Below are 27,336 nucleotides of genomic sequence, written 5' to 3'. Positions count from 1 at the left end.
CCAAGTTTACACTTGCTGTCGCCTGTGTGATTCTGAGTGGCTTATGCTGTCTTACTTTGTTTCTGTTATTGTATTTGATAACACTTTTAAATTATTTGACTTTAATAACAAGACAATTCGGACATTATGAGTAATGGTAAGACTGGTATAGTTATACTTCTGTCGGATGTTTTTCCAATTCTTTGCGAACTAAAGCAAGGAGATTGACAATAACTGCATCTACACAGTTCAATTTTCTATGCATGCAATCTGGGGAGACTATTGAAAGAATTAAGTTTAAAACGTGGATTCAATTAATATGCATGAAGATTTTGTGTTTACATGGTGCGCCGTTTTGAATGTCATCTGCACTACGTAAATATTAAATACCAATATTGCATGTATTGCTTGAATGTATAAAGTTAAAAGAAAAGTTTAACCTGTAGATGCACCTTATCGCCTCTACTTTTTAACTTTGCTTTAGAATATGCCATTAGGAAAGTCCAGGATACCAGAGAGTGTTTGGAATTGAACGGGATACGTTAGCTGCTTGTCTATGCGGATGACGTGAATATGTTAGAAGAAAGTCCACAAACTATTAGGGGAAAAATAGGAATTTTCTTGAGCAAGTAAAGAGATACCGGTAGGTTTGGAAATAATCCCGAAAAGACAGAGTAGCCTATACGATTATGTCTCTTGACCAGAACATTGTACGAAATAGAAAAATATAAAAATCGGAAATTATTCTTTGAAGAGGTGGAAAAATTCGGATATCTTGGAGCAACAGTAATAAATATAAATGATACTTGGGAGGAAATTAAATGCAGAATAAATGTGGGTAATGCCTGTTATTATTTGGTTGAGAAGCTTTTGTCATCCAGTCTGTTCTGAAAAAAGCTGAAAATTAGAATTTACAAAACAGTTGTATTATCGATTGTTCTGTATGGTTGTGAAACTTGGACTGTCACTTTGAGAGAAGAACAGAGGTTAAGAGTATTCGAGAATAAGGTGCTTAGGAAAATATTTGGGGCTAAGATGTATGAAGTTACAGGAGAATAGAGGAAGTTACACAATGTAGAACTGCATGCATTACGCTAAAATAAATTATTATTATTATTATTATTATTATTATTATTATTATTACTACATTCTTCACCTGACATACAGTGAGTGTAAAAAGTCTTTGCAGGTTGGGTACCGGTAATAAAAATATATAGCAATAATAAATGTGCTTCAAATCCTATACTCTCAACTTTTTAGATATGAACATAAGTTACGTACAAATATAATATATTCGTTGTGATTTTGGTTTAAATATAAACACAAAATTAATTTGAACAATTCTCAAAATAAACCATTCTATTTGATTGAAACATAATGATACCAAACAAAAATACGAAAAAAAAGTATTCGCACACTGGTCACACTTTAGTAAGTTCCTTTTCAGTTTCACTACTTTGTAGGGTAGCCCTTGCATTTCACAATAGCCTCTAACCTTCTGGGAATAGAATTAACTAAATTTCAAGTAGGCCTAATACTTGCCGCAATGTTGTTCCACTCTTGTATAAGTGCAGTCTTTAGAGACTCTTTGCTGGTAATATGCCTGGTTCTAAGTCGTCTTCTAAATAATTCCAAAGGTGCTCGATTGGGTTTACATCTGGTGACTGGGGTTGGGGTGTGTCTGAAGGTACGAAGGAATGTTATAGAGAATCAACAGTCGAGCATTGTGGGCCATATCTTTGGGGTTGTTGTCTTGCATGAATATGAAATTGTCTCTGATGCCCAATTTTTCGGCTCAACTCACTGCATGTGCCCTCATCTAACCACTCTAACCTTGTCACAGTCCTCGGTCTCCTGTCACTTACCTAACCCATCATCTAACCCACTCTAACCTTGTCACAGTCCTCGGGCTCCTGTCACTTACCTATCCCCTCTTCTAACCCACTATAACCTTGTCACAGTCCTCGGTCTCCTGTCACTTACCTATTCCCTCTTCTAACCCACTCTAACCTTGTCACAGTCCTCGGTCTCCTGTCACTTACCTATCCCATCTTCTAACCCCTCTAACCTTGTCACAGTCCTCGGTCTCCTGTCACTTACCTATCCCCTCTTCTAACCCACTCTAACCTTGTCACAGTCCTCGGTCTCCTGTCACTTACCTATCCCCTCATCTAATCTTGTCACAGTCCTCGGTCTCCTGTCACTTACCTATCCCCTCATCTAATCTTGTCACAGTCCTCGGTCTCCTGTCACTTACCTATCCCCTCTTCTAACCCACTCTAAACTTGTCACAGTCCTCAGTCTCCTGTCACTTACCTATCCCCTCATATAACACACTCTAACCTTGTCACAGTCCTCGGTCTCCTGTCACTTACCTATCCCCTCTTCTAACCCACTCTAACCTTGTCACAGTTCTCGGTCTCCTGTCACTTACCTATCCTCTCATCTAACCCACTCTAACCTTGTCACAGTCCTCAGTCTCCTGTCACTTACCTATATCCCCTCTTCAAACCCACTCTAACCTTGTCACAGTTCTCGGTCTCCTGTCACTTACCTATCCCCTCTTCTAACCCACTCTAACCTTGTCACAGTCCTCAGTCTCCTGTCACTTACCTATCCTCTCATCTAACCCACTCTAACCTTGTCACAGTCCTCAGTCTCCTGTCACTTATCTATCCCATCATCTAACCCACTCTAACCTTGTCACAGTTCTCGGTCTCCTGTCACTTACCTATCCTCTCATCTAACCCACTCTAACCTTGTCACAGTCCTCAGTCTCCTGTCACTTACCTATCCCATCATCTAACCCACTCTAACCTTGTCACAGTTCTCGGTCTCCTGTCACTTACCTATCCCCTCATATAACACACTCTAACCTTGTCACAGTCCTCAGTCTCCTGTCACTTACCTATCCCCTCATATAACACACTCTAACCTTGTCACAGTCCTCGGTCTCCTGTCACTTACCTATCCCCTCTTCTAACCCACTCTAACCTTGTCACAGTTCTCGGTCTCCTGTCACTTACCTATCCTCTCATCTAACCCACTCTAACCTTGTCACAGTCCTCAGTCTCCTGTCACTTACCTATCCCCTCTTCTACCCCACTCTAACCTTGTTACAGTTCTCGGTCTCCTGTCACTTACCTATCCTCTCATCTAACCCACTCTAACCTTGTCACAGTCCTCGGTTTCCTGCCACTTATCTATCCCATCATCTAACCCACTCTAACCTTGTCACAGTTCTCGGTCTCCTGTCACTTATCTATTCCATCATCTAACCCGCTCTAACCTTGTCACAGTCCTCAGTCTCCTGTCACTTATCTATCCCATCATCTAACCCACTCTAACCTTGTCACAGTTCTCGGTCTCCTGTCACTTACCTATCCTCTCATCTAACCCACTCTAACCTTGTCACAGTCCTCAGTCTCCTGTCACTTACCTATCCCATCATCTAACCCACTCTAACCTTGTCACAGTTCTCGGTCTCCTGTCACTTACCTATCCCCTCATATAACACACTCTAACCTTGTCACAGTCCTCAGTCTCCTGTCACTTACCTATCCCCTCATATAACACACTCTAACCTTGTCACAGTCCTCGGTCTCCTGTCACTTACCTATCCCCTCTTCTAACCCACTCTAACCTTGTCACAGTTCTCGGTCTCCTGTCACTTACCTATCCTCTCATCTAACCCACTCTAACCTTGTCACAGTCCTCAGTCTCCTGTCACTTACCTATCCCCTCTTCTAACCCACTCTAACCTTGTCACAGTTCTCGGTCTCCTGTCACTTACCTATCCTCTCATCTAACCCACTCTAACCTTGTCACAGTCCTCGGTTTCCTGCCACTTATCTATCCCATCATCTAACCCACTCTAACCTTGTCACAGTTCTCGGTCTCCTGTCACTTATCTATCCCATCATCTAACCCGCTCTAACCTTGTCACAGTCCTCAGTCTCCTGTCACTTATCTATCCCATCATCTAACCCACTCTAACCTTGTCACAGTTCTCGGTCTCCTGTCACTTACCTATCCCCTCATATAACACACTCTAAACTTGTCACAGTCCTCAGTCTCCTGTCACTTACCTATCCCCTCATATAACACACTCTAACCTTGTCACAGTCCTCAGTCTCCTGTCACTTACCTATCCCCTCATATAACCCACTCTAACCTTGTCACAGTCCTTGGTCTCCTGACACTTATTCCATCATCTAACCCACTGTAACCTTGTCACAGTCGTCGGTCTCCTGTCACTTATCTATCCCATCATCTAACCCACTCTAACCTTGTCACAGTCCTCGATCTCCTGTCACTTACCTATCCCATCATCTAACCAACTCTAACCTTGTCACAGTCCTCGGTCTCCTGTCACTTACCTATCCCCTCATCTAACCCATTCTAACCTTGTCACAGTCCTCGGTCTCCTGTCACTTACCTATCCCCTCATCTAACCCACTCCAACCTTGTCACAGTCCTCGGTCTCCTGTCACTTACCTATCTCCTCATCTAACCCACTCCAACCTTGTCACAGTCCTCGGTCTCCTGTCACTTACCTATCCTCTCATCTAACCCACTCTAACCTTGTCACAGTCCTCAGTCTCCTGGCACTTACCTATCCCATCATCTAACCCACTCTTACCTTGTCACTTTTCCCAGGCTCCTATCACTTAGACTAGACGGCAGTTCGGAAGGCGGTCGGCTCCTACATGCGCCATAGCATTTCTGGCATGTGACGTCACAAGCTTGTACAGTAGAACCAATCACAATCAGTCTATAACAAGTACTTCCAGAGTTCGTTTGTTCACGTGTGTGTGTTTCAATACATTGAATAAGTAAAACTAACATTTACTCCTTGTGTGTGTGTGTGTGTGTGTGTGTGTGTGTGTGTGTGTGTGCGTGTGTGCGTGTGTGTGTGTGTGTGTGTGCGCGCGCGCGCGTGCGTGCCTGTGTGATAAATAAATGGAAGAAGAGACTGTGAAAAGACAAGTATTGCACAGGCAGGCGTGGAAAATACTGTTTAAGGTATATAATTATTTTAAAAACGTTGACGAGCAGAATGCTGCCGGCCATCTTGATGCTGGCTGCAACATTGCCAACGTGCAAGAAACGACTGCAGAAGCATGTGGTGTGGATTGAGAACCGTGCAAAGAATATTATTAGTGAAGGAAAGAGTTTATGTTTGGTGTCATGCTTACAGTAATCAACGGCTAAGGTCATTATTGTCTTTTGATCATTTAAATTCTCTCCTGCGCTATTTGTATTCCACGTGCGCGTGGCAATGTTGTACGCTGCCTTGCTCTCTCTATCTGTCTCTCTCGATGCAAACGCTAGCAGACAACCGCCTTCCCAATTGCTGTCGACTCTAGTTATCTCCTCATCTAACCTAACATTTAACACGGGATGTTTATGGAAATATACTCTGGCAAAAGGTAAAACACAGTGCAACACGTTCCCCACGATCAGGCACTGCTACTGATATGTGCCATGTACAGTAAACCCACAAACAGCAACTATACCTCACACTGAAGTGTACTCTTATTGTCATAAATACTAAGTAGATAGGATGAAAATCGTTACTTTCTCTTCAGTTTTATTAGTTTGTACATAAAGGAGTTCGGAATAAATTCCATAGACAAAGTGCGTGGTCAGCCTTAGTAAATTATTACCAAAAAGTTAGAAACTTATTAGTTTGCTATAGACCTATAGTTAAATGCTTCTATAACATTTTTATAGTTTATACTGGTAAATGTAAAAGATTCTTGGACTCTCACTTTGAGAGAGGAACAGAGCTTAAGGGTGTTTGAGAATAAGGTTTTTAGGAAAATATTTGTGGCTAAGAGGGATGAGGTTACAGGAGAATGGAGAAAGTTAACAATGCAGAGCTGCACACATAATTAGGAACATTAAAATCCAGACGTTTGAGATGGGCAGGGCATGTAGCACGTATAGGCGAATCCAGAAATGCATATAGAATGTTAGTTGGGAGGCCGAAGGGAAAAAGACCTTTAGGGAGGCCGAGACGTAGGTGGGAAGATAATATTGAAATGTATTTGAGGGAGGTGGGATATGATGATAGAGACTGGATTAATCTTGCCCAGGATAGGGACCAATGACGGGCTTATGTGAGGGCGCAATGAACCTCCGGGTTCCTTAAAAGCCAGTAAGTAAGTAATGTAAAAGATTAGATACTTAGAGAAAGAGTTGAAAGTAAATTTATGTTACATTTGATGGAGATTAAAATAGTCGCTTTGAGTGAGTGAAATTTAATGAGAACAAAAGTAAATCTGTTTGAAATTAATCACCATTTTTATGTACGAGTAAAATTCAGGATATTGAGTATGGTGTGTAGAGTCGGAATTAGTTCTGAGCTTTACGATCAGTGTGTTATCCAATTAACAGGCATTTAGCACGTTGAGAGTGAGTACCATACTGGAGAAGTTTTTGTGATCTTGTTTTCGTACTGTAGTAAGTGGAAGTGTAATTTTTTTATGTACATCGAGATAATTATTTAATTCTCTTTATAGATAATGAAAATAATATTAATAAGATTACTACGCTTTTACGAAAATTCCACATCGAGGAGCTGAAGGGAAGTGTTTTTCCCGAGCTTATGATTTCCTGGGAGAGAGTGAAACAGAAGCTGTTAGACATGCAGCAGCTTAAAATGAATAAGGAATCAATCATCACGGTTTTGACCTCTTTACTCAGGGTAAGATGCAAGTTTATGTTTAATTAATGAAGGAATTGCATTCCTAAAGTAAAGTGCGACAGAAGGTTGCAAACATGGGCAGTGATAACATTGAAAGAATATAAATGGTGTTTCCTCCGATAATAAAGTTATTTCAAAATTATGTATTTATTAAACACTACAATTGGGTATACACCTGGTGGCAATGATATATAATATACAATAATATTACAATAAATATTAATAAAATTTACAATAATTGCAGGAGAAAAAGAAGTAAAATAAGTGTAACTCTAATTCTAACTATAATTAAATAGATGCAATACACCTAGGACTATAAATAAAAACTATGCTATAATAATGTGGCCTGGGTTCGATTCCCGGTTGGGGCAAGTTACCTGGTTCAGTTTTTTTCCGGGGTTTTCCCTCAACCCAATATGAGCAAATGCTGGGTAACTTTCGGTGTTGGACCCCGGACTCATTTCACTGGCTTTATCACCTTCATCTCATTCAGACGCTAAATAACCCAAGCTGTTGATAAAGCGTCATAATAAAAAAATAAAGGAATTATGTACACTTATACAACACCAGAAACCGTACCTTTTTGACTTACCTAAATGTAGGCTAACCAAAACAATGAATAATTATTTTATTGTCTTCAAAAATTGCAAATAAATTTTCGACATATGTTTTCAATCTTGGAAGGAAGTCTTTTAAACAGACTTGTCTCTGGTTGATCAACTAACCCTTTTATGATATTAATAAGATTTTTAATGTTAATGTTGTTGAGCATTCCTGATACGATTTTATTGTCTTTTATGCCTCTGTTTGTTTATTTTATATGTAACTTATTTGACTTTGTCAATTCGACAAATATGTGTTCACTGCTTGTATGATACTCAATATACTCTTACAGTGTTTTCATTGGGTTATTCATTATTATATGTTTAACTTTTGTATCTTTAATTTCCAGAAACAATATTCAGGAGATACACCACGCCTCAAAGAATATGTAAACAAATTGACACTTCTGGGTAAGTAAGACAGTGAGACTTTTTTTCTCGTAATTAGCATTTTTAACATTTTGGAAAATGAAATAAATTCAAAATGTGGTGAACTTCTATTTGAATGTAAGGTTGAAGTCTATTCAAATAATGAAATTAATTTTCAGGCTTATTTTTTCAGACTTGGCACTTCATCATCACACTCACAAATGGACTGCATTTGTTATGTCCAAGACTGGCGCTGCAGAATACTACTCCCATATAACTGTGCAGGATAATCTGGAAACGAATTTTGTTAGGATAAGTAAAATGATGGTAAGATTAACTTAGGAGTAGTGTCTAGTGATAAACTTTTTCGTAAAATCATTGAAGTCTGTGCAGTAAAACCTTGGATTATAAGTAAAGGCTGGGTCACAATAAACTGGAAACGAGAATCAAAACGAAAACGGTAAAATTGTTAAAATGTGTACATTTAAATGTGAGCATTCACAATTAACGAAAAGCTTGCCGGAGCCCGGGATCGGGAACAGAGAGTTGCCCAAGTTTCAACTTAGACGTTCACGTTTCTGATCACAGCCCACTAGATTCATTCTATTGCCATCTAAAAGCTATTTCGTCGTCGTATATTTTGTAGCAAGAAGACCGTGACATAACCTATGCATTATTTTGTTCTGTGCTGTGCATCATGGAGCAAGTTTTATTTGATGAGATTCTAATATTGAGTGTTGAGGAAAATCCTCACGTTTACGATAAGCAGCGCGCCTCGTATAAAGATGAGAAAATGAAGGAGAATACGTGGCTTTCAATAACTGCATCTTTGAACACCGATCGTAAGTGAATCATATTTTATTACTGTACTGGTTGTATTACACACTACATATTCATGCTTCAATTCAATGACTACTGTTGTGTTCATTTTTGTTGTGTTACAAATGTTTCTTCTCTAATTATTTTACGTTATGGTAGACTTAAAATAGGTTGTGATAATAAAGATGCATGGATTTATTTATAGTACCGTACCTAATGAAATGTTTCAGTTGAAATTTCGAAGTTGGTTAACCTGTGTTTATGTTGGCTGCCTTGTACTCATGAGAGAACGCCATTGATCAATTATACACAAATAACATCAGAATGCGTAATATCGACTTTACATATCGTTATTGACATGCATATCGATATGCATAGTCGTCTACATTCTCGGTTTATTGTGAATAAAAAATTTTTATATTCACATCCTCTCCTTCTCGTTTTCATTCTGGTTCTCATTCCTGGTTTATTGTGAACCAGCCTTAACTTGGTTTGCGAGTGTTTTGCAAAATGAGCAAATGATGAGGAAACATTTTTGTTTGGTAAATGTGTGTGTGTGCGTGTGTGCGTGCATGATGTGGTACATTTGTAATTTCTTATTGAGTTTATTGTTTCTATTTTAGTATGTTTTATTGTTCACTAGTTGAAATATTTGTAAATAATTTATTCTCTCCTTGTGTTTGTTCTTTTCTTTATTATCATCTTTTGTTATGTTATTGTAAAATCTGTTTGTGCGAGATTGTGCGTATTTGCTTGTTTTCCGCACAGAACCAATACGCGGTAAGTGTGAAATACCACATTCAGTATTCCCAACGTAACACACATAACAATTTCCCTCTTCTTACTGCTTAAGCGCGACATTCATTTTACTGCTTTAGGCTTTTAACATATTATTTTTAGAGACGTTTAACATAGTAATAATTATAAATTGGAAACTTACCACTGCAATTTCACCTAAATTGCAATGTTAATTATTGTTTTTAAATATTTGCAAAAATTAAGTAAAGTCTACTACTCCACGAAACTTATTGCATTCCTGATACAAGTAACATTAAGGAAGCCGTGAAAAAATCAACAAGATTCCAGATGCCGATGTTATTACTGCAATATGTTATATAAATAATATTGTTAAAATATTAAAATGAAAAATAAATCATTACATAACCTTACCGTTTGTTTTAAGTTCGCATTTATAGACTGGGGGAAAAAAAAGAGAGACATATATCACGGCCTGCTGGAGTATAGTAAACACAGAAAACATTTTATAGCAACAATGTTGAAGAAAGATATTATGGTTTTCCGAAGTTGCTGTCATTAAAAAGAAACCAACATGGAGATTTCATTGCAACTAATTAGAAATTCGTCTTTCAGGTATGTAATAAACGATCTTCGCACAAAATAATGTACGATACACGAGCGGTATGTTTGTTTTCATGTTCTCGGAAATTAAAAAAGCTCAACTACGTTTTGCTTTTCCAATCTTTTCCTCGAACATGAAAACGTCAACATACCGCTCTTGTAATGTATATTATTATTGTTCTTAATTATCAGCTTTTGTTACTGTAATATTTCTAATAGGTACCTATTTTAATATTACCTGTACCAGTTTCAAATTTAGTCTGCATACTTGTCCTCTACATTATATACGTTCCATCATAGGTGTGAACATCACTGCTTATAGCTACAGTGGATATTGCTGATTTTTAGTCCTTTAGTTGCATATTGTATTCGCTATTGATTTCATTGGAGTATGCAATCTTCATGACATAATCACATTATATCACAGTTTAGAGAGAAGAAAGACACTCTTTCAGCTTTCCCAATAACGGGACTGCCTCATTGGACAAATCATAACACACAGAGTGAAAACAAAAACAGATCACAAAAGAGAAATGTGGGGAATGAACAAAAAAAGGGAAATTAAGTACAGGAAGAATAAGAGCGTACATATAACAGGCCTAAACATAATAAACAAATGGATTAGACGTTCAAACAAAAGTTCTTCCTTTTTTGGAAACAAAGTACAGGTGGTATTTTAAAATGGCAAGTGATCCTCTGATAGCAGTAAGGGAAACATCACGAATGAAGTCGTTGTTCAGCTGGAACTTCTTGCAGAAACTGACAAAGAGGCGAGGTATTGTCCCCTAGCACCAACCATTAGCCCAACTACTTCAATGGAGGTGAGGTGATATTTCTCCAAATAGAATGGAACTGTGGGGTCATAAATCCTGCATTTTTCTTATAGAAAATAGTCTTGTTTAGTGATTGTTTCTGTAATATTTGCTATCTGGATGTATGTGGTCAGGGTATACAGCAGAACTTGGTTATAGCGACTTCATTTTGTGCGACAGCTCGCCTATAATGTCAAATATTCTGTGGTCCCAACTAATTCCCCATAAGACATATGCTTTCCTACCTTGCTTAATACGACAAACGCATATGCGTTTACCTCGCATATAACGTCATTTTCAACCTCAGTTTGGAATAAGATTTTCTAAGAACCAAAGTATTTTAAGAAATATTTTGTTGAAATCTGACTGTGACAAATTCTTTACAGTCTCCTTCTGTCATAGACCTCTGGAATGCAGGTGTATTCTCCACCCCATTGTAACCTGCCCGAATTCATGCGGTATTAGATCAGTTTCAAGAGGAAGTTTTCACTAAGTACACGCATTTTAACGCAGTATGGCCACTAAAAGAAGTGAGTGACGCTTTAGAAGTCATTAGAATTATGAACATGTTCTATGAAGCTAGGGAAGGGAGCAGTGAAATTGCAACTGAAATTATGAACATAGAACGTAATTTAGCCCTAGAAAGTGTGTATTGGGCAAGTAGAAGACAACAGAGTAAAATGACTGATTACTTCACTTCTATGTAAAGTAGTTTGGTGAGTATTGAACAAACTGTTTTAATATAGAATACTGTATTTATAATTGTAGGCCTATGTGTATTTTATTATGTTCTTTGTAGGCTTAAAAGTCAATACATAAATCCAAAATAAGTCTAATTGAGTTTGTTATTTTTCTTTTTCACCTCACTAGATTGATAATGTGAATCTCGGTTACTACGACACTCGTTTATAATAACATAATTTTTAAGATCCCTTGGATGTCGTTATAACCAAGTTCTAATGTATATGTAAACTTCTATATACATGGAATGTACTACAAATATATTTTGGGGCGGAGTGAAGATGGAATGGAATGGAATGGAATTTAACTGAGTGGGGCAAGGATGGCCCAGCACTGCGACCTATTGAGATCTATTGTGCTAACCCTCGATATGGAATGAGTTGCGTGCCACAGATCCCCTACGCGCAATGCCCTAACCACATGACTCCCTAAACGACCGGTCACTACAGCCAAATCCATGTACCATTCCTGCTTCGGCAAATTCCCCCAAGGCCTCCCTGTCGGTCTGAAGCGAAACTCCTCCCCCGAGTAGGTCCACCTCGGGTGCCATTGCAGAAGACTTCCAACATCGCTGAATTACATTCCACGGAGGCTGGTCGAGAGAGTCAGCATCTTCGGGAGGCTGCCAGTAGAGTGATCTGAAAGCCAGAAACGGGATGATGGGGAAGGGAAGGAAGTGGCGAAGATGAGTGGGGTTCCTATCACCTGATAAAGTTACCTAATATTCATCCATAGGAGTGAGGGAAAATCCATATAGGCCAGTTTCTATCTGATGCTTTTCCAATTCACTGCAGGCTAAAGCAGGGAGATGCACTATTACCTTTACTTTTTAACTTCGCTCTAGAATATGCCATTAGGAAAGTTCAGGATAATAGACAGGGTTTGGAGTTGAATGGGCTACATCAGCTGAATGACGTGAATATGTTAGGAGAAAATCCACAAACGATTAGGGAAAACGCGGAAATTCTAGTTGAAGCAAGTAAAGCGATAGGGTTGGAAGTAAATCCCGAAAAGATTAAGTATATGATTATGTCTCGTGACCAGAATATTGTACGAAATGGAACTATAAAAATTGGAGATTTGTCTTTCGAAGAGGTGGAAAAATTCAAATATCTTGGAGCAACAGTAACAAATATAAATGACACTCGGGAGGAAATTAAACGCAGAATAAATATGGGAAATGCGTGTTATTATTCGGTTGAGAAGCTTTTGTCATCTAGTCTTCTGTCAAAAAATCTGAAAGTTAGAATTTATAAAACAGTTATATTACCGGTTGTTCTGTATGGTTGTGAAACTTGGACTCTCACTTTGAGAGAGGAACAGAGATTAAGGATGTTTGAGAATAAGGTTCTTAGGAAAATATTTGGGGCTAAGAGGGATGAAGTTACAGGAGAATGGAGAAAGTTACACAATGGAGAGCTGCACGCATTGTTTTCTTCACCTGACATAATTAGGAACATTAAATCCAGACGTTTGAGATGGGCAGGACATGTAGCACGTTTGGGCGAATCCAGAAATGCATATAGAGTGTTAGTTGGGAGGCCGGAGGGAAAAAGACCTTTGGGGAGGCCGAGACGTATATGGGAAGATAATATTAAAATGGATTTGAGAGAGGTGGGATATGATGGTAGAGACTGGATTAATCTTGCTCAGGATAGGGACCAAGGGCGTGCTTATGTGAGGGCGGCAATGAACCTCCGGGTTCCTTAAAAGCCAGTAAGTAAGGAGTGAGGGAAAAATCCCGAAAAAACCTCACCCAGGCAACTCGTCCTGACCGGGAATCGAACCTGGGATCGCTGGGTTCGTAGTCATACTCACTAACTCCTCAGCCACAATGGTGGACGGGATGAAGATGGACTTTTCCATTGAGAAGACTGCTGTTTGGTTTCAGGATCATAGCTATAAATCCAACTTTCATCACCTGTGAAACCTTGGAAAGGAAGTCTGGGTCATCATGAAGCTGGTTGTGAGCCCTGCAGACTTCCAGGCGGTGCTGTCTCTGCTCAGGACTCAGTAGTCAGTGAACCAACTTTGCCACAATCCTTCTCATGGACAAAATCCTCCGGCACGTGTCATATAATAATCCTACAATGTCGCTGACGTCGTGGATGGTCTGCCTGCGATCTTGCAAGATCACAGCCCAAACAGCAGCGACATTTTCGGGTGTAATGTCAATTGATGGCCGTTCAGAACGATCGTCATCAACTGATGTAATAATAATAATAATAATAATAATAATAATAATCCGTGGCACTACAGCCCGTGAAGGGCTAAGACCAACCAGCCGGCTGCTGGCCTCACGCCCACATGTCGAAGCAGAGGTGGACGATCATCCAACCAGAACGGAGGTATCGTGTGGTTAGCATGATGATCCCCCCCCCCAGCCGTTATAGCTGGCATTCGCAACCGGATTTCGCTACCTATCGTAGCTTCCCAAGTGCATCACGATGCTGGGTGGGCACCGGTCCCATACACTGGCCGAAATTTCATGAGAAAGTTTCTTCCCCTATGAGGAATCGAACCAGCGCGCATTCCATAATGTGCGAGTCCCAGGCAGGATGCCTTAGACCACAATGTCACAGAGCGGGACCATCAACTGATGTTCGGCCATTTTTAAAACATTTGAACCGCTCGTAGGTTTGAATCTGGCCTTAAGCATCGATTCCAAATGCTTGCTTCAACATTTCATGTGTTTCTGCAGAAGTTTCCTGGAGTTTGAAACAAAACTTTAAGCAGGCACGCTGTTCCCTCAAATCTGCCATTGTGAAATTGCAATGTAAGCAACACATAACAATGGAAAAACGCTCACAAATACTAAATGCGTCCACTCAGAACGAAGCTGCTTGGCACACTGACTCTCAAGAGATGTATGAAGTGTCACCTAGCGGCATTTTGTTGTACTAGCGCTCGGTCATGCGCCACTTATGAATTTCAGGAACTTTTGAGTAGCACCTCATACATAATTTTCTAATTCATGTTGAATCTTTTGTACACTACCGGTACTTTTAACACTTGAATATAAATAATTGATAAAATGGCGATCTTACTCGTATTAATTGTGTAAGCATGTGTGGCTTACAGCTGTTTCGGTGTTTCTTCACACCATCCTCAGAGCCTACTAGATCTCGGCATCATCTCAAACTTCGCTGCCTGTTGTTTGGGTGCGTTCGATTGTTGAAAAGTGTTGAAATGTGGTGTCAAATAGTGTGTGTGTTCTGAAATTGATCTGTGTGTTGGGAATTTGATCAGGGTGTGTTTTGATGTGTCTGTATATTTCATATTGTTCTAGTGTGTTGAGTTTTTGGTTTTTGGGTTATATGTGTAGGATTTCCATGTCTGTATTTATGATATTGTATGTGTGGTTAGCATTAGTTATGTGTTCGGCATATGTAGATGTATTGTGTCCTCTGGTTATTGCTTTAATGTGTTCTTTGTATCGAGTTTGGAATGATCTACCTGTCTGTCCAATGTAGAAACTGTCGCAACTATTGCATGTGAGTTTGTATACGCCTGTGTGTTTGTATTTATTTGTTTGTGTGTTGAGATGTCTTTGTAGTGTGGTTTTTAATTTTCTAATTCAGCTAATAATCTTCACGAGATGAATGAAAGAATACTGATACAAATTTAAAGTATGGGATCATTGTAATTTTATGAAACAATTGCGGCAGATAAATCAAGCTAAGCTAGTATTGAATGCAGTTGTACATCTTGTGTTCTCTGTTTCAGAGTGTTGCTGTAATACTTCACGATGAGGTCTGCTGGATGGGTCTTACAGAGAAAGTGAGAATTCCTGGTAGAGGTGTAACATATAAAACACCATTGACAATAGGACACTTTCCAGGCTTTCCATATTTATTTGCATCTGCTCCCGTAACAAAGGTCACATTAGATGTGAGTTGATCTTATTTGATTATTTATGTGCTGCATATTGTTTATGTTTGTCCTAATAATGGGACATCAGGAGCAGGATATTATATTCCAAAATATCAAGAAAGTTATTTCATACCATGTTCATCCTCCTCCAGTCTTGACACTGAATTGCTAGCTATTGATGCTGCTCTTCAGTGTGTTACTCAAATTTCTGAAAAATCTATTTGCATACTTACCGACTCCAAGGGGACTATATTTAATATAATTAAATATGTACCAAACCTATATGCACATAGAATTATTCCACTTCAGAAACAACTAAGTAAACTAAAAGAACTCCAAAAGAAAATAACATTTCAATGGATACCTAGTCATTGTGGTATACCTGCAAACGAGAAAGTCGATGATATTGCAAAACAGGTAACATATTTGCAACCAACACCTCTTCAAGTGATATCTCTGTCCAGTGCTTTTGCTTCAGTAAAGTCTCATTTTACAAACCTATGGATCAACAATTGGCTCTCTTCTGACAAAGGAAAAATTTTACAGTCTGTACAAAAGAAACCAAATGACCTGGAAATGTACAAAAACTTGCTCAGACATGTTCAAACATTTTTAACACGAGCCAGAACAGGTCACATTGTCACTCAATTGTACCTACACCGATTTCACATTTCTGATAATCCTACTTGTCTGTGGTGTAATAATCATGATGAAGATCTGGAACACATTCTGCTATACTGTCCGTCCATAAACCACAAAAGAAGTAAATTAAACTCATCAGTACCAGTTGCAGAAGACACAGCCCTGCAGTATATATTGACTACACCCCAACTCTGGCTACTAGCAACAGGCATCTATAATGAACACCGATCAAAATACCCCTCATTTCTCGTGAAAAACAACAACTGAATATACTACAGTGGACTATAGTGGACTTTATGTTGTCAGCAAACAGCTGGATACATTAAGAAGATTGATTGATTGTTTATTTGTTTCTATCAGCATTTATGCCAGTTATGGTGTACCATCACATTTTTGTATATGGGTTTCACGTTAACTTCCTATTACATTTATTTACAATTAGTATCCAATCTCGACAGTCTAACTAATAACTAGGAGGCGGATGTTGATGACCTAAAATATTCTTAAAATAATCATTAAAATGCCCTTAAACTAATGGAAAAATGACAAAATTAAAAGAAAATGACATTTAAATATTATTCAAATTACTCGCACCACAACTTCTTAAAAATTACTCACCTTGTTTCTATGACTGCCCTGCAAATCTCGGAGAGAGGAGGCAACTTCCTGGAATTTGGCTAAAATAAAGGAAAAGGGCATGCAAAAAAATGAAGGTTTTAAGGGAAAACTAAAGATTTTAATGAGGGTTTACAATGTGTTTCAATCAGTGGTGGTCCATGTCAGTGCCTTCATTCTCCGTCTCCTCCTTCCTTTCTTCACTTTTGTTACCAGATCTTCCAGATGTGAGAGTGTGAATGACGAAACAAATTGTGGGTGCAGCTTGCATTCTTGCAATCTTTGTGTAAAAGATATTGTCCCTTCCCTTCCATGGGGACACAACATCCTGTCCAGGACACGGTGAAAGTTTCTCCCTTTCCAAACAAATTCTAAAGACACCCTTGTACTGACAAAAGAACAGTAGTGGTCAGAGCCCTCATTTAAACTAAGCTGTTGTAAAGCATTTTATATTACTTCCGTTGTGTGAAGTGAAGTCTTCAGTGGAATGAGGGTTGGTCTTTACAGTTTGTTTCAAACTATAAAACTCAAACTTCACTGTTATTCAATAGGATCAAAACTTCATTCTTGCTTATAAAGTTTTGTTATAAACTGCAATTGAGCGGGAATACAGTCATTGGTTACTATATTGTTCTAGTAAGCAATGACTGTCTTCCCGATCAATTGCAGTTTATAACAAAACTTTATAACTGAAAATTAATTTTTGGTCCTATTCACCCCATTTTACGGTATGTCACGAATAATTGTATATATATATATTTTTTTTCTAATTGTTAATAACAGTTCTGTTTTGTGTGTGACTATGCTATTTGCCATTATGTATTCTGCCATATTATTTTAATAAAATGTAATTTTAATTGTTATGAAGTCATGAACAGTGGTGTTCCTGATTAATAAAATTGCTATACTACACATGAAAATACTTATCATTCCATTCCAGGGTAAAAAAAATTGTACATATCTGCCTAGTATTGCGTTTTCACAACATTAACTTCTCAAGAAGTGATACATTTTTTTTCCTTGAGAAACATGTTAGAACTATTTGTACTGATCTATACACACTTTTATATAAGTACTGGATGTTCAGTTCAAAGTGTGTCATGGCTCGCTGTATGCCGTCATGTGGCTAGCCGATGAACCTAGAGAATTCAATCTTCCTACACTTCCACAAAGGTGTATTACCCATGTGCCAGAGAAGTTGCCTAGCAAGTACAGTGTTCATTCTGAAGAGTACGTACCGATACGTATGGTAACGCCAGTACTGGCAGGAATGTGAACTATTTGGAAACATGTACTGAGGTGAGTTTTTTTGTTACTGTCGGGATTTGGGGAGAGGGTTAAGACGATTACTTACGTATTTGTTGACATTAACTTGGACGGTCAACATGGACACGGATTTGAATTGTGGGATGTTGCCGTACGCAACCAATGATAACAAATACCCTGCGTACGACTTGCCCGCGCAAAACACAGTTCGAAAGAGGTTATGGTAGTACACAGACTGTACAGACCTCCATCTGTTGCTACGACGTACAATTATACCATACACGTCAAGTTCAGATTGAACGCCTTGATTAATAGGCAACTTCTCTGACATAAAAGCTGAAACTCACTTCAAATCGCTGACTCACAACAGTGACGTCATGACACACTTTGAAATGAACACCTAGTATAATATTAATTTAAAAGTTTTGGACACATAAGGGGAGTGAATTTCTGATTTGTGTTCATTTACCAACAAATAAAGGCATGAACAGTATATCTGAATGTAAACAGCAATTGTGGCACAGTGCAAGTGCTGAAAGTAAGAGTACTGCTGTTTTTTGTTCCAGTAGCTGGGATAATATTAATGTTAGATGGAGGGGATGTAAACATCAGTTACAACTTATTTAGTGCTTGAAATAACCTTACTGCATAGCCACATTCTTCAGAATTTACTTAGCACAAGACAATTCATAGAATTTGAATCATTTCAAGGAAAAATTGTTCCAGGGCTGGGTATCGATCTCCTGGGACCCTTCGCTTAGCGCGCAAACGCTCTACTGACTGAGCTACCCCAGGAACTATACACGACACTTACAATTTTCCCTTTTTTTTTTGCAACGGTGTCGTGTATAGTTCCTGGGGTAGCTCAGTCGGTAGAGCATTCGCGCGCTAAGCAAAGGGTCCCGGGATTGATACCCGGCCCCGGAACAATTTTTCCTTGAAATTATTCAAACCTGCTTTACAGGGAGCTACTATCTGAAAGCCAGATTTGTATAATTCATAGAATTGTTGCATCACCATTGCAGGCTGTTGTAAAAGCTCTTGGATACGAAAAAGCAGAAGACGCCAACTTTTCTGGACGAAACATCAGACATGTCTTGGCTTTTGTGATGAAAGCAAACCAGAAATGTGCTTCCACTGCTGGGGAAGTGTTGTATGGACAGAAATACAAGTCAGGTAAGAACATTTTATACTTCTTGCTCACTTAGGGTGATATCAAATCGATGCTAGACCAGCGGTTCACAACTTCTTTCAGTGACGTAGCACTATTTTTAATTTAGAACATTAGCTCTATCTTTAACCAAATTTATAATGACAAATTATCTAGTGTTACTCTCCGGGTCATAATTAGGAACCGATTCGACCTGGTTGGCGAGTTGGTATAGCACTGGCCTTCTATGCCCAAGGTTACGGGTTCGATCCCGGGCCAGGTCGATGGCATTTAAGTGTGCACATCCAGTGACGCTGATATAACCTCTGCAGTTGCGAGCGTCGCTAAATAAAACATAACATTTAACAATTAGGAACCGGGTTTATAGGCTTTTACCTAATTTTTTCCTTACTTCTAAACTCGTAATTTCTTGGATAATTTTCCGAATCATGGCCATTTATAATCATACAGTACGTACGTCAGTGCCTTCCTTCCGTAGTTATAATGGCTCAAAACAGAAAGAAAACATTCTACTTGGTCTAAAAGAGCCAATCTTTTGTAAAGACAAAGTGAAACTGCTTTCATGTCGTAGCGTTGCATTTCTACTTTTCTTCACTAATTTAGGTTGCATTATCTTTTTCAGGTCTATATAAACAAACGCCAGAAGGAATTGATTTCACCCAGGAGAAATATAGGAAGAAATACATTACTGAGCAACTCCCAAAAGAAGAAACGGTTCAAGAATTTGAAGTTGTGGTTAGTAACATCGTTTTCTGTCAGTTACAGTGATGAAACCAGCCTTTTAAATTTCAATGAAAAGATTGGCAGGCCTCATTCCTTGTGTTTCACACTAATCAAATTGTTACAGGAGTATAGGCCAGTTTTTCTTACTTTATACCCTAATTGTCAAATCTAACCATTTTCCCTCCATGGTACTACATATGTTAGTATTTATAGTGATTTTCTAATTGTCAGGTTCAATTTTCTTTTGCCAACTTTGTTTCAAATTTTGTAAGGAGATCAAATAGAAAACAAAAGGAAGAGAAGGAGAACGGGGCAAAGACAAGGAAAACAAGGGAAATACGAGGGGGATCCAGGAAATAACGACCGTTTTGTTGTAATAATTAAAAAAAAAAAAATATTTATTTGAAAAAACAAAGTCTGTTACATAACTGAAGCTTCCTTTACTTCTCTACATAATCACCACCTACATTTAAACATTTGTCGTATCTGTTCACTAGCTTTAGAATTCCCGTGTTATACTCCTCTGCCGCCAGTTCATTAAGCCAGGTGTTCACTGTCTTCTTCAACTCTTCATCACTTCCAAAACGCGTACCACCCAGAAAGTCTTTCAGCTTAGTGAAAAGGTGAAAATCGCTAAGAGCAAGGTCTGGACTATAGGGCGGATGATCAAAGATTTCCCAACCGAATTGATCCAGCAATTCTCGAGTTGAAGCAGCAGTGTGTGGGCGGGCATTGTCGTGAAGAAGCACAACTCCTCTCGAAAGCATTCCTCGCCTCTTGTTTTGGATGGCTCGCCGTAGTTTTCGTAAAGTCTCACAATAACGATTTGCATTGATCGTAGTGCCTTTTGGCATGAAATCCAGCAAAAGAACACCTTTGCGATCAGTAGCCATGACTTTTTGTGTTGAGAGAGTCTGTTTGAATTTTCTCGGTTTCTTGGGTGATGAGGGATGATGCCACTGACGTGATTGGCGCTTGGTCTCTGGGGTGTTGTGAGACACCCAGGTCTCATCACCAGTCACAATTTGATCAAGAAAGGCGTCTCCATCTGTGTGATATCGCATCAAGGATGTCAATGCTGAGGCCATTCTCTGAGTTTTGTGTTGGTCACTTAGTTGCCGTGGAACCCATCGTGCACAGATTTTGTGGTAGCCAAGATGTTGCGACACAATTTCACCAAGCAAAGAACGAGAAATGTCAGGAAAGGCAATATGCAATTCGTCGAGTGATGTGCGCCTGTCTTGCAAGATTCTGTCGTTCACTTTAGTCTTCAGGTCTTCTGTGATGAGTGATGGGCGTCCGGGTCGAGTTTCATCGTGGACATTTGTTCGCTCATTGTTGAACATTTCGCACCATTTTCTCACATTTCTTTCATTCATTACAGTATCACCATACACTTCTTTCAATTGCCGGTAAATTTATGCAGGTTTCAAATGTCGGGCATTCAAAAATCGAATCACACTCCTCACCTCACAGTCGGCGGGATTATCAATCACGTCGTTCATTTTGAAGTAACACAAAATGCACAATGGCGACTTGTTGCAACCAATACTCAGAACATTATGAGAACACATGTTAAGGGAGCCAGTTGACCTTCAAACAAGGAAGGGGAGTCAGCTGCGCGGCGGGTATGCGCGAACGGTCGTTATTTCCTGGATCCCCCCTCGTACAAGGAGAAAAAGGGGAAATAAGGAGAACAAGTAGAAGATTGAATGTTTCAACAAGGGGAACCCAACAAGAACAAAGGGAGGGCAAGGAGAAGAAGGGAGAGACAAGGAGAGCAAGGGAGGGCTATGTTTCATATCCATTCGTTCCTCTTTAGCATATTGTAGGCAATTAGGAGAGGCGAACAGACCAAAGGCATTGTGGTTGCAAGGCGAAAGGTCGCGGATTCGATTCCCGATGAGGTAATAGATTTCCCTCATTGATCTAAACCTTCTGGCCGCACTATGAAACTGGTATTTACTCATCCTCTAACAGAAATGAGTACCAAGGGAATTTTCTTGATGGCAAAGACGACAAGCATGTAGATCTGATGTTGCTACTGCTATTAATGTCAATTGTCCCCTTCTTGCCCTCTTCACATCTGAGAGATAGAGTGACAGGTGTTCGATAAGATAATGTTTTAATTATATTCTGTTTTAAGGTTGTTAAGTCTTTGACCTTCATGACTTTGTCTCGTTTTCCCTCCCACTTGCCTTCACTTCAGAGAGTTGTAATGGATCTTCTGACTCAGTGTGCTGACAGTTCTTGTTGGGATACACATTATTGGTGTTGAAGACATTTTCTCCTTTCAACATTTTTATTGTTATTAAAATAAATTTCTGAAATTGTAAATTCAGCTTAATCCCTGTCTGAAACCAAAGGTCCTGTAGAAAGAGTTTTTGCCAAAGTGAACAAAATATGAACATCAGAGAAAATAATGGAAGGTGGACACATTGAAGGCATTGTTATTTACCAAAGTTAATTTTCTTCAGTTTTTTGAGAAACTTCTTATGAAAATTCATTTAGTGAAAAAAATATGCACATAACAGTGTTGTTATAGGGGAATTATGGTCTAAGCATTCGTTTTCTATGGTTTTAGTAAATGGCACTTGGCCCACTATGGTTCTGAACCCTTCAATTGTTTCTATGCATCTGAAGTCTGATTAGTGTAATATGTAACTAAACAGCGATATACACTATTGGTCAAAAGTTTTCGATCAGCTAAGAAAACAACTATACACTTTATTTCAATGTACAAACACATCGGAAAAACTAAATACACCAACAAAATAAATATTTCCTCTGTCTAGCATTATGATATGATAGAATATTCAAAACGAAATCCCTGTTTTAACCACAAATCCATAGTTGTGATAGGTGATCGAAAACTTTTGACCAGTAGTGTATGCAATGGAGGGGGAAAGAAACTGGCCATTCTATCCCATTATCTCCTGACTTAGTTATCTTGTAAGTGCTGCCATGTTGACATCACTTGTGAGGTTCAGGCCTGTCTTCGGACATTTGACTAAACAACTACTTCAAAATCAAGTGCAAAATGTGAAACAGTGCGAAACGTTTTGAAACATAATATTATACACTACTGCAGTGGGATAGAATCTTAAAAGAAGAAACACAAGTTTTACAAAATAGAGGCTATACACATTGCTCTCCGACAATTATTAAATCTTCCCTTAAATAAATATAACAAGACAGTAATTCTTTCAGATTCTAAAGCTGCAATTCAGGGAATATGTTCAAATGCTACAAAGAAGTCAACAAAAATAAGAGAATGCTATAAAATGTTAACACAACTCCAAAAAGTTAATAAGATTGTCCATCTCCAATGGATTCCAGCACACTGTGGAGTCATGGGGAATGAAACCGCAGACACACTTGCAAAGAAAGGCACAACAATAAAACAAAAGTCTAAATTTAATTTCTCATATTCCTCAATAAAACGCTTGATCACTACAAAATTTTCTCATTCATACCTACAAGAAATAGAATCAAATGCTAAAGATAAAAAATGGATTACACTACTTTCCAACCCAGATATAATCCCCCAGAGACCAAGGAAAACAGCAGTTGCAGCCTTCAGACTATTGACAAATCATGACTGTTTAGCAAGTCATCTCTACAGAATAGGTATCTCAGCTTCACCAATATGTGTCCTGTGTAACGATCCAGCAGAAATGAATGAAGATCACTTGAAGACCTGTGAAGCATTGAGATCAGAAGAAACTACAGTTCAAAAGTATTGGAAAGCACGACTGCTAATGGCTTCATTGCCAAATGCAAGGCACTAGACAACAACAACAACAGTTTTACAAAATATTTTATGCTCGACCATGCCAAAATGTAGTAATTATACACCTGGTAGCAGACCTTTAATGCATGTCATTAAAGTACACCTACTCATTAAAGGTCAGGTCTTTCAGCCAATGATGACTGAGGTTACAACTGTTCAGCCAATGACAGGTCGGCTTTCTACCGTTATAAAACCGCAAGTATCGATTATTCTCGGATATGCAATCGAAAGAGAATTAGCGAAAAGTCACGGAGGCTGGAAATCCAATACTGTCGCAGAAGGTTATGTTGTGTTACTATAATAATTAGCTTTAATTGTAAATAATATTCAAATAAATTCAATTTGTCATCTCGTTTTTCAATGTCTAATTTAATTTCAATGTTATCTCTGTAGGTTCTTATGGCCTAGCAAGGTCACTGTGGACATCTGTTCCTCGGAAAAAATCAATATTTTCGCGTCTGCGCACATCTCACAACATACGGGACATTGCTCCAGGTCAGACACAATAAAATTAATAATATCAAGTTAGAAATATGGTCGAGCATAAAAAGTCGTATGAAACTCGCCTATAATGGTAATTAAGAAGCTCGTATGAAAATTATGAAACTCGCTTGCGCTCGTTTCATAAATATCCATACTCACTTCTTAGTTACCTTCATTGTAGAATGCGATGAAAGAGTAATGGAACGGAGAAAAATTCTCTCCGGCACCGGGATTTGAACCCGGGTTTTCAGCTCTACGTGCTGACGCTTTATCCACTAAGCCACACTGGATACAACCCCGGCGCCGAATAGAATCGTCTCATATTAAGCTCCAACTCTTGGGTTCCCTCTAGTGGCCGCCCTCTGCACTATGTCATAGATGTCTATGAACGTAGGACCGAAGTTCATTGTAGGCTCGTTGCATAATGTACTAATAAGACATTAGTTTAACAAAAATAATGTCTTTTTGTTTTTTTTTTCTTTTTTTCCCTAGAGGATTGTTAATTTTTTCTGATTTTAAATCGCAAATTTCTTAAGAGGGAAGGAAAGAGTGTAAATCGAGTAAAAACGGAAATTACAATGTTACTTGGCGCCCCACCTTCTCCTTCCCCAAAGAGGATCGCGAATAAACCTGCAAAGCGATTTAACTGCACGTGAATTATTGGGAATCGACTGCATATATTTGATAAGTTTTACATTGTTCGATGGAGACAAGTTGCATTGTTTACATAGCATTGAAATCTAACTTTTACTGCATTCTTCTTTGTTATAGACACCGTCTTCCAATTGGCTTATTGAGCAGTCTTATCCCGACCTAAGAGACAGATTGTTTGGAGGTATGGAGGTTAAATTCAAGTCACCGGATCTCGTGAAGATGTTTAAGGAAGGTAGCGAGATTGGGCTCTTTAGGGCATCTTTGCCTTCGTATCTTAGTGCAATGAAGAAGAAAGGAGTGAATAAAATCACCCTGACAGCTGACTAAGGTGTTTCTGCATTAATCTCATCTTCTACATTTAAACTGTTCATGCTACAATGAAGGAAGCGTACAAAGTTATATTGCTCAACAGGAGATGCATTATTTCTGCGAGGTTACTTTGTTAATTATCACTGGAATATTTATTTCTTTATTATTTATATTCGTTGGACTTAGTTTTAATCTCCTTAATCTTATCATACGCATTTAAATATTTCCTTGATGAGATTCATAGGATTTAATGAAACCTTGAAATTGTAATTAATAAATTAATCTTTCAGAAATAATGTTTCTTCTGTTGCTGAACAATGCTGAACAAAAGTATGTGAGTTTACCAGTGTTAAGACGTGAGTTTGAAAGTAGCCCATGATTTAAAAAATCTGAAAATGGTGCACATTAAAAAAGAAAGCCTATTGTTATTTGACTCAAAAATCGTAATGGTATAAAAACAAATGTACACGAATTTTAAAATATAATTTCAATTTTACTTGCTACTTTAATTTACTTTACTGAGTTCAATCAGTGTGACATGATATGATATTTATTTCACCAGTTTACATCGGTCATGATGATCCTTCACATTTCTGTATACGGTTAGCGCGTCTGGCCGCAAAATCAGTTGGCCCAGGTTCGATTCCCGGTTGGGGCAAGTTACCTTGTTGAGGTTTTTTTCTGGGGTTTTCCCTCAACCCAATATGAGTAAATACTGGGTAACTTTCGGTGCTGGACCCCAGACTCATTTTACCGGCATTATCACCTTCATTTCATTCAGACGCTAAATAACCTGAGATGTTGATAAAGCGTCATGAAATAACCTACTAAAAAAAAGAATTTACTGTATTTACAAGATTGTAATACGTGCCTTTTTGACAAAATCTTTTGAAAAATGGGATTCATATTCGAGTAAATATTTTATGTTTGTAACTTCGGTTATGCAAAAAAATGATATTATTTTAAGGCAAGTGCAAGAAGTCAAAATTAAAATAAATCCTGTGTACGGTATCTTTTATTTGAAGGAGGGCGACAATTTTTTTTCTCATGGATGTAAGACCACTAAATATGGTCCTGAGTTCAATCCTTTAGCTTTACTGAGTGAAGATATTGATTACATCATCATTAGATGTAGTAGATCCATGACTTAGTTCTATGAGTAAAGCCTTCTCTATGCCTGTAATGGCACCCTTCCTTGCCCTTCGAATTGAATAAACTAACAATATGTGAAGTGTATAGCCTAATACAGTGGTTCTCAAAGTGGGGACCCCGAAGCTCATTGTGGGCATCATGGCCAATTCATTACAAAAATACGGGAGATTTTGGCATGACAAATTTTGTAGCAATTTTTTGGCGTATGAAGTCAAGATTCATTGATGGAATGGTTTCTATTTATAATATAAGACAAAATAATATGATTTAGATCATAATATTGAGTACTGGGACAATTGTATTTAAAAATATGCACGTTTCTTAGTTTTAACTTGGTTGTACTTGTCAACAAGATGCTGCAGAACAGTCATTATTTTGTTTTTGTTTTTTTTTTACTATGTGAACTAAAAAAGAAAATTTTTATAATATTACGTGCATACAGTTTCACCAAAGATTACAAGAGCACTGGCAACTAATTACAGACGTGGACAAATTATTAACAAAATTGACGATTTTTATAATTCTGTTTACAAAATTTGACTTTTCAATTTCTACTACCGTACAGTTGAAAATTTTGCATATTTCTATCATTACAGTAGACAGAAATATGCAAAAATGTCAACTGTAGTCCAAATTGAAGAGTTAAATTTTGTAAAAATATATAATAAAAATCTTCAATTTTGCTAATAAATTGTAAATTAGCAAAAATGTCAACTACAGTCTAAATTGAAGAGTCAAATTTTGTAAAACTATAAAATATAAACCTTCAGTTTTGCTAATAATTTGGAAATATCCAAAATTTCAACTATATTCCAAATTGAAGAATCGAATTTTGTAAAAATATATAATAAAAATCTTCAGTTTTGCTAATAATTTGTAAATACGCAAAAATATCGAATGTAGTCCAAATTGAAGAGTTAAATTTTCTAAAAATATACAATACAAATCTTCAATTTTGCTAGTAATTTGGAAAAACGCAAAAATTTCAACTGTAGTCTAAACTGAAGAATCATATTTTGTAAAAATATATTTAAAAAATCTTCAATTTTGCTAATAATTTGTCCACGTCTGTATATTGATTGCTACCTACTAAACTACCGATATTAATGCCAATTTATATGTAGGTCTAAATATATTCTGTGGATATTATTACATTATATTGTTGTGATTCCTTTACTTGTGCTCCTTGCGAGCCTGCCTCGACCCTCACTTATTCTCTAGTTTCGCCCACCACATGGTAAATCTTAGAGAGAAAATGGTCA

At 38.1% G+C, this 27,336-nt stretch overlaps 1 protein-coding gene across 2 annotated transcripts; it reads left to right on the top strand.

Moving 5' to 3' along the window:
* Positions 1–25,423, top strand: LOC138709630 (uncharacterized). 2 transcript variants are annotated; one of them, XM_069840610.1, is made up of 8 exons: positions 1–136; positions 6,507–6,691; positions 7,644–7,704; positions 7,856–7,989; positions 15,120–15,284; positions 18,815–18,965; positions 19,583–19,695; positions 24,731–25,423. In XM_069840610.1, the coding sequence occupies exons 1-8, from the start codon at positions 127–129 to the stop codon at positions 24,938–24,940; spliced, it is 1,029 nt and encodes a 342-aa protein (XP_069696711.1). In that variant the 5' UTR covers positions 1–126; the 3' UTR covers positions 24,941–25,423. The 2 variants fall into 2 exon arrangements, with proteins under 2 accessions (XP_069696711.1, XP_069696678.1); XM_069840577.1 differs by lacking the exon at positions 1–136 and adding an exon at positions 5,158–5,411.
* Positions 25,424–27,336: the final 1,913 nt, after the last annotated feature.

The sequence above is a fragment of the Periplaneta americana genome, chromosome 1 (genome assembly GCF_040183065.1).
Source record: "Periplaneta americana isolate PAMFEO1 chromosome 1, P.americana_PAMFEO1_priV1, whole genome shotgun sequence".
NCBI lineage: Eukaryota > Metazoa > Arthropoda > Insecta > Blattodea > Blattidae > Periplaneta > Periplaneta americana.
This window is presented reverse-complemented; position numbering and strand designations above follow the sequence as displayed.

Coding starts and splice junctions, on each gene's coding strand:
- LOC138709630 (XM_069840577.1), top strand. CDS start 5,261: ATGTTGTACGCTGCCTTGCTCTCTCTATCTGTCTCTCTCGATGCAAAC. Junction 7,990..15,119: donor TTAGGATAAGTAAAATGATG/GTAAGATTAACT, acceptor TCTCTGTTTCAG/AGTGTTGCTGTAATACTTCA. Junction 19,696..24,730: donor TTCAAGAATTTGAAGTTGTG/GTTAGTAACATC, acceptor TCTTTGTTATAG/ACACCGTCTTCCAATTGGCT.